Source organism: Mustelus asterias, chromosome 1, assembly GCF_964213995.1.
Source record: "Mustelus asterias chromosome 1, sMusAst1.hap1.1, whole genome shotgun sequence".
Taxonomy (NCBI): Eukaryota; Metazoa; Chordata; class Chondrichthyes; order Carcharhiniformes; family Triakidae; genus Mustelus; species Mustelus asterias.
In genome coordinates this window covers 146,772,894-146,786,389 of record NC_135801.1, presented here as the reverse complement: position 1 = coordinate 146,786,389, position 13,496 = coordinate 146,772,894, and the positions used below count along the sequence as shown (strand labels likewise).

Sequence of the window (13,496 nt, the reverse complement as noted above, 5' to 3'; positions counted from 1 at the left end):
CCTGAGGGCAAGATGGCCTACTCCTATTCCGAGTTCTTATGTACTTATTCACTGGTGATGCATGAAGTGCAATGATGTCACTATGATGTGCATGAGTCTGCATTTGTGCGTTTTAGTTTCACACGCAAGCATGTGCCAGTGAGTTACAAGGATACGCAGTGGGCGGAATGTATTACAATTCACATTCAGCTAGCTGATGGCGGCATGAGAACCCGAGCATGTGAGGGGGGGAAGGTTTTATTAAATTCTGCTGAATCCCAAGGTTTACTTCACATCCCTGAAACACATCCAGTCAATTCGAACACAAATCTATACAGCTACAGGTGGTGGTGGAGGGAAGATAATTTCATAGTACTGTCACAGCAGACAGTTGGTACCATAAGAACTTAAGCTTTGATGACCATCCTAATAGACTTCTTGTGCAATTCTTCGAGTTGATCACCTCAGATTGCTCTGACCACTAGCAGCACCAGTGACAGGCTCTCAATCAGCCCGACATCTCCCTCGGCACATACCACTCAATTTGCTCTCTCTAACCCATATTTAGAAGCGCAAAAACAGTAACTGCACTGTTCAGTAATTTTCACAATTTATGTGGACATGCAGACCATTAACTTTACTCCGATCCTAGTGACAACGGAGTCATGTCCTTCCCTAAGCCAGCTATTTTCAAAGTTAACAGCCACTGACTCCTAATTGAATCACAGGATTTGAAATACACCAATATAAGGCCCTGATGTGAATGTAAAGTAAAGTTTATTTATTAGTCACCAGTAGGCTTACATTAACACTGCAATGAAGTTACTGTGAAATTCCCTGAATCACCACACTTCGGCGCCTCTTCAGGTCAATGCACCTAACCAGCACGTCTTTCAGATTGTGGGAGGAAATCCACGCAGACACGGGGAGAACGTGCACAGACAGTGACCCAAGCTGGGAATCGAACCTCGGTCCCTGGCACTGTGAAGCAGCAGTGCTAACCAGTGTTGGTAAGCATGAGAAATTATAATGCTTTTTAACATAGGCTCAAGTATTCGGGAAATGAAATAAGGAGGCATAATTGTTTGATTGTGTAATGCTGTTGTTTGAAACCCATAGTATGGTAACAGTTTGACTCGGAGTTATAGTTTTAATCACTTGACAGCCTGCTGGTACCTCTCGACTGTGATCATTCCTCACTGCCGGAATTGAGACTGTGAATGTTCATCTCTCCGAAACAGTGCGACCAAATCTGTTCTTTTATTCACACAATGGCCAGGAGCACACATTTTTCTACAAGGGCCTTAGGTAGCAATGAAGGCTGGAAAGTCTGCCTGAGTTTTTTTTTTCTCACCTCTTAATAGATGGCTACCCTAGCTAACTTTAGTGAACTCCACACAAACGTCCTTCCCATTATCAACGTACAGCAAAGAATATCCACAACAAACCATACTCAGAATGAACTAATTTTCTGCAACTATGAGGCACAGAGTATGTTACACAGCATATTTTCAAAAGAACTTGCGACTTACCATAGGCAGCACTGAAGTTATAAACTTCCAATTGCACCCAGACACTAAATTCAGAACAGCAGCCACTGTTCACTCTGCAGATGTACCACCCTGTGTCATTTATAGTGACTGGATTAACCACAAGCTCTGGGGTGTTGCCATTTGGAACCTATGCATCCACAAACAGAAAAGAAATGTTTAAATGTTCGTTCAATTCCAAAAATACCAATCCAATTTTATAGATAATGAATTGATGTTCCATGGTGTTGTTAATGGGGGAAAATGCAGGAGTGTACTGCTTCTGCGACTGTCCACTGACTCATCCCCATTCCCCACCAGTTAAGGTATTTGCAAGTTTCTGCTTTGTTTTATTTATTTAACGTCACGTATTCTTCTGGGTAAATAATGGTTCAGGTGAGGATCTACCACATCATGTGAACTCTGAGGACTTGTTACACTGCAACGTGACATTGACAGCAGTACAGAGGCAGTGTCAGGGATCGAACTCAGAAGAGAGGATTGGAGAAATTTGGCCATTTCAGCTTGCAGAGACAATTCTTTCAAGGCTACGTTACAGAATAATATTGCAGGAAATAATAATCCAGTATACTACATTAAACTGTGGATTCCCAACCCGCCACCCAAAGATTCAGTGGGGAATGCGTCCCTGCGAATGCTGCCTGCCCAGCAGACATTTAGCACTGATTGCCTGGAGTGGAGATTTCTGATCCTCACTCAGAAGGGAGTCCTGCGTCAGAGTTGCTGGATAATCTGGAAAGGACCACCAAGGTGGAGGGGTCGCTCAGTCTGGGAACAGAGCATTATGGGACGATTTCCAGCTGCACCCTCTCCCCCACTGCGGTTCCGCCTTTGGCCTGGGCAAGATGATCTGCCGGTCTTTCTTTCACCTCAATGAACTCCTCCCACCGGTCAAAAAATTGTGGTCAGGTGGGAGACAGCCCCTAAGTGGCCAATAATTAAGGGCCACAATTGGGGAAAGGGTGGGCAGGCCATCCAAGGCATTGCCTGCCCCGTGGCCAATCGAGGAATTTTACAGGCATCCTTGCTGCCCATGTGGTCTGACCGATACAAGGTAATTTTACAGCTGATAGCAGAAAGTTTTTCTTTACACCGAGAATGATCAACACATGAATGGACTTTCAGGCAGAGATTAATTCTTAAGAGGTTTTTAAATAGCTGTTAGATGCAGGAAAGTAGAGCTATTTTGAATGGAAGAATTAAGGTAGACTGAATAGCTGTCTCGGTTTATACTGATCTCGTAAACTACAGAAGTGCAGAGTATTTCCCCAGTCAATGGATGAGAGCTCATCAATTTAAAATTGTCATTAAGAAGGTAAGAAGTTAGGTTGGTCAAACATTTTTTAATGCAGCGCATAGTTGGGATGCTTTGTCACAAGGTATCAATATAGCAGCAACCACTGCATCATTTAAGGGAGAGGTGTCTGGGGAAAGATCAGGGCAGTGGGTTTTATTTTGGTTTGTTCCACTGAAGACTGGCATTGGCATGGAGACCAACTTCAAGTGATGAGGTTCCCTGCTATAGAAATAGACAGCAGGCTGGCAACCAGGAAGGGGGAATAAAAAGTCATTTTTTAAAAGAACAATTTTACTTTAAACCAAACCAAACATATTTTGTATTACAATAATGAAGCAAATTCCACAGCTCGTTAATTTTTTTAAATAGTTTTTTTAAAGTTTATTTATTCGTCACAAGTAGGTTTACATTAACACTGCAATGAAGCTACTGTGAAAATCCCCTGGTTGCCACACTCCGGCACCTGCTCAGGTACACCGAGGGAGAATTTAGTATGGTCTATCCACCTAACGTGCACACTTTTGGACTGTGGGAGGAAACCGGAGCACCCGGAGGAAACCCACGCAGACATGGGGAGAATGTGCAAACTCCGCACAGATAGTGACCCAAGCCGGGAATCGAACCCGGGCCCCTGGCGCTGTGAGGCAGCCGTGCTAACCACTGTGCCTCCGTGCCGCGCAGACATATTAAGCATTTTTTCCATTCCATGCTTCCTGGGCTACAAAATAGGAAACCAAATGACCTGCGGATACAGACTAACTGTTCTGGAGGCCCTGTCATTCTACGGACCTTTGCTTATTAGGGTTCACAATGTTCTAGTAAAGGAAGTATGCCTGTAAGTACCTGGTTAAAAAAAAACTAAAAACCGCGATTTGCATATCAATACAATTTTAATCCATTCGACATTCTCATAAGACGAATATTCAAGCAAGATAGAAATGAAACGACTGAGTAAAAATAAAAAATGGCCGGTATACTCCAGGAGATAAACACAAAGAAAATGCAAATTTAATTTTATAATCTAAGCTAAGTAAGAAATTGTTCCATGAACAAAATCTCAGCTTCCATTAGATAACCATCTGTCAATGATTGCAATCAGTAAGATTTAACTATCTTTGCAATTATGCTATTCAGAGCAGGATTTTCCGATCTCATTCACCCCGACCCCACTGCCCAGCGAGAATGGAGAATTTAGTGCTCAGCCAAAACTTCATTCACTGAAGCAGCATCAGAGAATCCCAGCCACAGACGCGGTGGGAGGCTTCCCACGCCTGTTTATCTCAGATTTTGGCTGCTGCTATATGACATTATGGCCAGATTTTTACCATGCCACCCACCATGGGAATCAGAGCAGGTGAAGGACAGACAATGGGAAGGTCCGTTGACATCAGGCAAGATTTTACAGTTTTGGGACGAGCAAGGCCGTAAAATCCCACCCAACAGATCTCTGCTCATTTATGCTGTATCTCAAGTCATTTAAAGTTCTTTAAAAAATTTATTTATTAGTGTCACAAGTAGGCTCACATCCACATTGCAATAAAGTTACTGCGAAAATCCCGTAGTCGCCATACTCCGGTGCCTGTTCGGGTACACTGAGGGAGAATTTAGCATGGCCAATGTATCTAACTCGCACGTCTTTCAGACTGTGGGAGGAAACCCACGCAGTCAGAGGAAACCTACATAGACATGGGGACAACGCGCAGACTCCGCACAGACTGTGACCCAAGCCGGGAATCGAACCCAGGTTCCTGGAGCTATGAGGCAGCAGAACTAACCACTATGCTGCCCCTCGACAGCTACAGGATTGATTTATAGCTAACTATATTTGACTTGTACTGTGGAGAAAGAAATAGAGTTGATGGATTGAATTTTAACAGGCAAACAGAGGCTGTTTTGAGTGCAGGGAGGGAGTTGATTCCTCTGGAGGTGATGTGGAGTCCAGATCACATCATCATTCAGTCCTCTTCCAGATTTCACCATGGTGGGGCTGAAGACAGGCAAGTAATTAAGTAAAAAGCAACTAGGGTCTGTTTTAATCCTCAATTCTAAATTTAATAGGGCTGCTGTTTACTGAACTGTTAGCAATTCACCACAGTCACTGAAGTGAACATACAACACAGAGATTACACGCAAACATAGGAATTAGGAACGGGGCGAGGCATTTGAGCCCTGCGAGCCCACTCCGCCGTTTAACATGATCATGACTGATCTTATCCTGGTCTGAACTCCACTTTCCTGCCTACTCCCCAAAAACCTTTATCCCGCTTTTCAGCAGGAACATATCTATCTCTTTCGTGAATCCTTTGATTGAATCTGCCTCCACTGAACTCTGGGCCAGTAAGTTCCACAGATTCACAATCCTCTGAGAGAGGGTTCACCTGATGAAGGAGCAGCGTTCCGAAAGCTCGTGATTCCAAACAAACCTGTTGGACTTTAACCTGGTGTTGTGAGACTTCTTACTGTTTCAGATGACCTGACAAAGTATCATCAACCTGACACATGAACTTTGTTTCTCTCTCCCCTGATGCTGCCTGACCTGATGAGTTTTTCCAACATTTTCTGTTTTTATTTTAGACTGATGCTGCTGGGCTACGAATCCAATTCTCGCAGGCAGGGGAGAGCTTTGCAATTCTATATAAACACTGGTGAAGAGCTCTGCTGGAAGTTGGTGAAATACGATATCAAGGTGAAAGAGAGGTCAAGGGCTCTCACGCTGCTAACCAGGTTGAGACAGTTAATCTATCACTTTGAGTTATTACAAATTGGAAACTTGGAGTGATGTAAAGGTCTCCCCAGTGTGAGTTTTTGAAAAATAGTATTATATTCCTCAAGGTCATGTATAGAAACATAGAAAATAGGTGCAGGAGTAGGCCATTCGACCCTTTGAGCCTGCACCACCATTCAATATGATCATGGCTGATCATGCACTCTCAGTATCCCACTCCCACTTTCTCTCCATACCCCTTGCTCCCTTTAGCCACAAGGGCCACATCCTGTTCCTTCTTGGACATATCTAATAAACTGGCTCCAACAGATTTTTGTGGTAGAGGATTGCACAGGTTCACAACTCTCTGAGTGAAGAGATTCTTCCTCATCTCAATCCTGAATGGCTGGCCCCTTATTCTTAGACTGTGACCCCTAGTTTTGCATTTCCCCAACAGAGAGAACATTCTTCCCGCATCTAGCCTGTCCGGTCCATCAGGATTTTATATGTTTCTATGAGATCCCCTCTCATTCTTCTAAATTCCAGTGAGTAAAAACCCAGTCAATCCAATCTCTCTTCATATGTCAGTTCTGCGAGAGAAGAAAAGAGGAAGGACAGACAAATAAGGAGAGATAACACACAGCAGGGGGAAAAGTGAGTTTAAAACGGAGGTTGGGGTGAAGTTTTAAAACCAGCAAGCTGAATTGTTGAACTTCATGTTGAGTGTGGAAGGTTGTAAAATGCATCATCAAAAGCTTCTCAACCTTCCGTTCAAGCAACACTGAGTTCAACAACTTCACACCATCATCTCTGCCCACTTCATTTCCTTTTTCAGTTTCGGTTTCACTCTCATTTTTCTCTTGTTTTTTTTGTTTTCTTAGAATCTTAGAAACCCTACAGCACAGAAAGAGGCCATTCAGCCCATCGAGTCTGCACCGACCACAATCCCACCCAGGCCCTACCCCCATATCCCTACATATTTTACCCACTAATCCCTCTAACCTACACATCCCAGGACACTAAGGGCAATTTTAGCATGGCCAATCAACCTAGCCCGCACATCTTTCGGATGGAAGCAGCCCATTATTCTGCCATTCACACCTCCTCTAATCACACCATTCGGTTTATTTACTTGTCCCGTTACCATTCCATGAAACTTTTTGATATTTGGTCTCTGCTGCCTTTCACCCTCTCATACACTTTCCCTTTTGTCTACCCTTCCCCCCTGCACTTGTTTTAAATCGATTACATTTTAAACATTTCCCAGTTCTGAAAATGAGGTCATCTACCTATAACACTGGGCTGGAGATTTTGTTCTGGGGTTGGAACCCCGATGTTGGGCACATTTCCTTACCCAACCCGACATCATAACAGGGCCTGAGGCTCGACGTGATTGGTCATCCAATTGTGGATAGCAGGAGGGTGCCCAAGGCTGGAGGGTCTTTGGAGGGCCCTTCAGCCCTGAAAGATTGCCTGCCCCACCCTCAGAAGTGGGAGCTATTTATGTGGGTAGAAGAGGGGGTGGGCAATTCAAGATGGAGGCAGCCATTGAAGAGCTATAGAATCAATAGAATTTTTACAGTGCAGAAAGAGGCCATTCGGCAACAGAGAGGACGATTCTCCCATCCTGCTCCCCACATTCGGGGAAATCCATGTGTTCCCCATTTGGAAACCATGGATGAACAGGGATATCCACTGTTTGCTGAAGTTCAGGTCTGAGGTGTTCAAGTCAGGCAACACTGACCTATACAAGAAAGCCAGATATGATCTAAGGAGATCCATCAAAGATGCCAAAAGACAGTAACAGACCAAGCTAGAGTCCCAGGCTAGACACACAAATCCCCGTCGATTATGGCCAGGTCTGCAAGACATAACAGGCTACCAGATGAAGGCATGTAAAATCGCCGGCTCCAACGCACCCCTCCCTGATGAGTTCAATGCATTCTACCCCCATTTTGAGCAAGAGATCAGTGAGAGCATACTCTCCACCCTGGAAGAACCTGCATCTAGGGTCACAATCACAGATGTCAGAGCAGCTTTCTCGAAGGTCAACCCATGGAAAGTGACTGGCCCGCTTGGGGTACCCGGACGAGCACTCAGATCTTGTGCGGATCAGCTGGCGGGGGCATTCGCAGACATCTTCAACCTCTCTTTACAACAATCTGAGGTCCCTATCTGCCTCAAGAAGCCGACCATCATCCCGGTACCTCAGAAAAGCCAAGCAGCGTGCCTTAATGACTATCATCTGGTGGCTCTGACATCCATCATTATGAATGCTTCAAAAGGCTAGTCATGGCACGAATCAATTCCAGCCTCCCGGACTACCTGAATCCACTACAGTTTGCCTACCGCCGCAACAGGACCACAGCAGACGTCATCTCCCTGGCCCTGCACCCAACCCTGGAACACCTAGATAACAAGGACACCTATGTCAGACTCCTATTTATTGACTACAGCTCAGCCTTCAACACCATTATTCCCACGAAACCCATCTCCAAACTCCGTGGCCTGAGCCTCGGCACCTCCCTCTGCAATTGGATCCTGAACTTCCTAACTCACAGACCACAATCAGTAAGGATAGGTAATGTTAGGGGGATTGAATCTCAAAGAAATACTCAACGCTCAGGGTTGGTCCTCGCATCAAATGGTTTATTTTCACCGGCGGGGAGATAGCTTCTGTTAAACCCAGTGCCTCTCTCTGACGAACAAAGGAAAAACATCCATTCTTATGCCTTTTTCAAACATCTACACAGCCCATCGCGGCTGGACCTTGTCCAATAATATTAATTACAGATCACATACAGCAGTCACTTATCCAATGAAAAGGGCATTACGTTAGGTGGGCTTGTGCATGATCAGCTTGTGCTCTCATGGACACGACTCATGGTACCTCAGGTCAATATTATCTTTCTTTCACCCATCTGGAGTCCTTGAGTGTACAATACTCCTTGTCCAGTGGGCCTCCTTATCATCTCCCATGACTGTCTTCCCTAATCCTCCGTGTCTGGTTTTCATCTGAGACCTCAGATCATAGACTGGTACCAGTCACCAGTATCTGTGGTCTATTGTACACAAGCTTGTGCTCAAGCCAGCTAATGATGTTCAGGAATGTGGCTAAAAGCTAGCATCCATCTTGTGTCGTTTTACTACCCTGAGCTCCTGTTAACATGGTGGAGTTTTCATGCATGCCTTTTGTGATTGTATAACGGTAAATTCATACATAGTTATTATATACTATTTATTCCTATGAATATAAATTGCTATACAGGTACCTTTGAATATAAATTGTTATACAGGCACCTAAACTAAGGATATTGTTCCCTCTAAACCTATTCTTTAAATCTCCCTTCAACAGGCAACAACACCTCCACCACGATCATCCTCAACACCGGTGCCCCACAAGGCTGTGTTCTTAGCCCCCTACTATACTCCTCATACACCTATGACTGTGTGGCCAAATTCCCCTCCAACTCGATTTTCAAGTTTGCTGGTGACACCACCGTAGTGGGTCAGATCTCAAACAATGACGAGACAGAGTATAGGAATGAGATAGAGAATCTGGTGAACTGGTGCGGCGACAATAATCTCTCCCTCAATGTCAACAAAATGAAGGAGATTGTCATCGACTTCAGGAAGCGTAAAGGAGGACATGTCCCTGTTTACATCAACGGGGATGAAGTAGAAAGAGTCAAGAACTTCAAGCTTTTAGGTGTCCAGATCACCAACAACCTGTCCTGATCCCCCAATGCCGACACTATAGTTAAGAAAGCCCACCAACGCCTCTACTTTCTCAGAATACTAAGGAAATTTGGCATGTCAGCTACGACTCTCACAAACTTTTACAGATGCACCACAGAAAGCATTCTTTCTGGTTGTATCACAGCTTGGTATGGCTCTTGCTCTGCTCAAGGCCGCAAGGAACTACAAAAGATCGTGAATGTAGCCCAATCCATCACGCAAACCAGCCTCACATCCATTGACTCTGTCTACACTTCCCGCTGCCTCGACAAAGCAGCCAGCATAATTAAGGACCACACGCATCCCGGACATTGTCTCTTCCACCTTCTTCCATCGGGAAAAAGATACAAAAGTCTGAGCTCACGTACCAACCGACTCAAGAACAGCTTCTTCCCTGCTGCTGTCAGACTTTTGAATGGACTTACCTTGCATTAAGTTGATCTTTCTCTACACCCTAGCTATGATTGTAACACTACATTCTGCACTCTTGTTTCCTTCTCTATGAACGGTATGTTTTGTCTGCATAGCGCGCAAGAAACAATACTTTTCACTCTATGTTAATACATGTGACAATAATAAATCAAATCAACTCAAAATTAGCAGGACAACCCCGCTGCAATGAAGGGGGGGGGGGGGGAATCAGGGCCCCCTGGGAGTTGGACGATGGGGGGGGTGGTGCCACTGGGCATGTACACCATTGCAGTGCCAGCCTGTGTCCCCTGGCACTGCCCAAGGGGCAATGTGTCCATTTCTAGGAGGCACCTTGGCACTGCCCATCGGGGGAGGGGACTAGGGGTGATCAGTGGGGTGGTGGGTCCCGCTGTCACTTTGCATGGGGATCGGTCAGGCCAGTGATCAGGGTGGGCTGCTGGCGTGCCCCCCCCCATCCCCGTAATCCATCACATTTACCATGGCTAATCCACCTACCCTACCGTAATCCATCTTTGGACACTAAGGGACAACTTAGCATAGCCAATCTACTTAACCTGCTAACTTTGGATTGTGGGAGGGAACCGAAGCACTTGGAGGAAACCCACGCAGACACAGAGAATGTGCAAACTCCACACAGTAACCCAAGGCCAGAATTAAACCCGGGTCCCTGGTGCTATGAGGCAGCAGTGCTAACCACTGTGCCACCCAAGAACTTTTAATCAGCGTAAGATTTATACTGGCCACAGTTAAAGGGGAAACTCTTCCACGGTGTGGCCATACCACACCTGTGCGCATCGCACAATTGAGCCCTTAATCGGCTTTTAAGTGCCTAATTGGTTTTTGACCAGAATGCCAGCTGATGCCGGGAAATTGTGGTGCCGTCCAGCTGCCTCCATGGCCAATTAAAAATTCAACCTGTTAATTCAATTTCTCTCTCCATAAAGTCGCCTAACCTGCTGAGTACAAAGAACAAAGAATAATACAGCACAGGAACAGGCCCTTCGGCCCTCCAAGCCTGCACCGAACATGTGTTCCTAACTAGACCATTCGTTTGTATCCCTCTATTCCCAGTCTGTTCATGTGGCTATCTAGATAAGTCTTAAATGATCCTAGCGTGTCTGCCTCAACCACCTTGCTTGGTAGTGCATTCCAGGCCCCCACCACCCTCTGTGTAAAATACGTCCCCCCTCATATCCGTATTGAACCTTGCCCCCCTTACTTGTGACCCCTTGTGTTTTTCATTTCTGACCCGGGAAAAAGCTTCCAACTGTTCACCCTATCTATGCCCTTCATAATTTTATAAACTTCTATTAGGTCACCCCTCATCCTCCGTCTTTCCAGGGAGAACAACCCTAGTTTACTCAATCTCACCTCATAGCTAATACTCTCCATACCAGGCAACATCCTGGTAAACCTTTTCTGCACTCTCTCCAAAGCCTCAACGTCCTTCTGGTAGTGTGGCGACCAGAACTGGACGCAGTATTCCAGATGTGGCCTAACCAACGTTCTATATAACTGCAACATCATATGCCAATTTTTATGCTCTATGCCCCGTCCAATAAAGGCAAGCATGCCATATGCCTTCTTCACCACCTTTTCCACCTGTGCTGCCACCTTTAAGGATCTGTGGACTTGCACACCCAGATCCCTCTGTGTGTCTATACTCCTGATGGTTCTGCCATTTATTGCATAGCTCCCCCCTGCATTAGATCTACCAAAATGTATCACTTCGCATTTATCTGGATTAAATTCCATCTGCCATTTCTCCGCCCAATTTTCCAGCCTATCTATATCCTGCTGTATTCTCTGACAATGTTCATCACTATCCGCAACTCCTGCAATCTTTGTGTCATCCGCAAACTTACTAATCAGACCAGCTACATCTTCTTCCAAATCATGTATATATATCACAAACAGCAGAGGTCCCAGTACAGAGCCCTGCGGAACACCACTAGTCACAGACCTCCAATCAGAAAAAGACCCCTCCACTGCTACCCTCTGTCTTCTAAGGCCAAACCAGTTATGTACCCATCTAGCTAGCTCACCTTTGATCCCGTGAGATTTAACCTTTTACATCAGCCTGCCATGAGGGACCTTGTCAAATGCTTTACTAAAATCAATGTAGACGACATCCACGGCCCTTCCCTCGTCAATCATTTTTGTCACCTCCTCAAAAAACTCAACCAAATTTGTGAGGCATGACCTCCCTCGTACAAAACCATGTTGTCTATCGCTAATGAGATTATTCAGTTCTAAATGTGTATAGATCCTATCTCTAAGAATCTTCTGGCATTTTCTGTTTCTTTGAAGCTCATTTTAAAATTAAGTTGTTCCACACACTGTAGCACTAATATAACTTGCTACAGAACATTCCGATGTACGTTCGGTTCTTCACAGCACCACTTTACTGTTGTAGGTGTGTCACTACAGAGAGCAGTTCATGAAGAACTCAGATCTTTCATTCACAACTACAGAACTGACAACTCATTAGACAGAGCATTGTCCAATGAACATATTTCAATAGGATCTTATTTGCACTATATTAGGAAGCGACGGAGTTGTCTTTATTTTAATTGGGTTATATAGGTGATGGTCCTATCCATTGTTCGGGGTGGAAAGAAAATCTATCAATACATTCTGAATTGTAAAACTGTGAATTTGAGTTCTGGTGTGGTTGAAGAGAAAAATACACGTTCCCAAAAGACTTCATTTTCAAATGAACCCAAAGTCCAGTGAAAAAAAGGCAGTGACAAACTATGGCTGTAAATTGGGAGAGGGGAGTGTGCAGCGGGACCTGGGTGTCCTTGTGCACCACTCACTGAAGGTGAATACACAGGTGCAACAGGCGGTAAAGAAGGCAAATGGCGTGTTGGCCTTCATTGCGAGAGGTTTTGAGTACAGGAGCAGGGACGTATTGTTGCAATTATACAGGGCCTTGGTGAGGCCACACCTAGAGTATTGTGTGCAGTTTTGGTCTCCTTTTCTGAGGAAGGATGTTCTTGCTCTCGAGGGAGTGCAGTGAAGGTTTACCAGGCTGAGTCTGGGGAATGGCGGGACTGATGGATGAGGAGAGATTGACTAGGTTAGGATTGTTTTCGCTGAAGTTCAGACGAATGAGGAGGATCTCATAGAGACTTATAAAATTCTAACAGGACTAGACAGGGTAGATGCTGGGAGATTATTCCCAATGGTGGGGGAGTCCAGAACCAGGGGTCACAGTCAGAGGATTCAGGGTAGAGCATTTAGGACGGAGGTGAGGAGACATTTCTTCACCCAGAGTGGTGAGCCTGTGGGATTCATCACCACAGGAAGTAGTTGATGCCAAAACATTGAATTTATTCAAGAGGTGGCTGGGGCGAATGGGATCAAAGGATATGGGGAAAAAGCAGGATTAGGATTAGTTGGACGATCAGTCATGATTGTAATGAATGGTGGAGCAGGCTCGAAGGGCCAAATGGCCTCCTCCTGCTCCTATCTTCTACGTTTCTATGTTTCAGTGGAAATCCAAGAAATAATTTCAGAGTTACTAAAATCAATGTAAACAAAAGTTCTTTTTTGGCAGTTTTCAAACGACAATAAAGATGCAGGCTCAAATTTCCATACTTCAGTTAACGGATCTCAGTTGTGTGACTGGACAGATGTTACAATTAGCCTCAAAGCCTCACTGACCAGAGAGAGATTTTCTAAAAATCAGTCCAGAGTTTCACTCCTGATCGCCATCCAGTGACCCTTCCAGGAAAGTGCAAACATTGGCTGAGGACAGTGCCTAACACCCTTCAGCTGAGTGGTCCGCTAT

At 45.1% G+C, this 13,496-nt stretch overlaps 1 protein-coding gene across 2 annotated transcripts in view; it reads right to left on the bottom strand.

The window, feature by feature from the left end:
* Positions 1–13,496, bottom strand: part of malt1 (MALT paracaspase 1) — a 176,587-nt gene that overhangs the window by 89,749 nt on the left and 73,342 nt on the right. For both annotated transcript variants that reach the window (XM_078220109.1, XM_078220100.1), the window contains exon 5: positions 1,512–1,659. In XM_078220109.1, the coding sequence (XP_078076235.1) occupies positions 1,512–1,659 (148 nt within the window). The remainder of the gene's footprint in view (positions 1–1,511; positions 1,660–13,496) is intronic.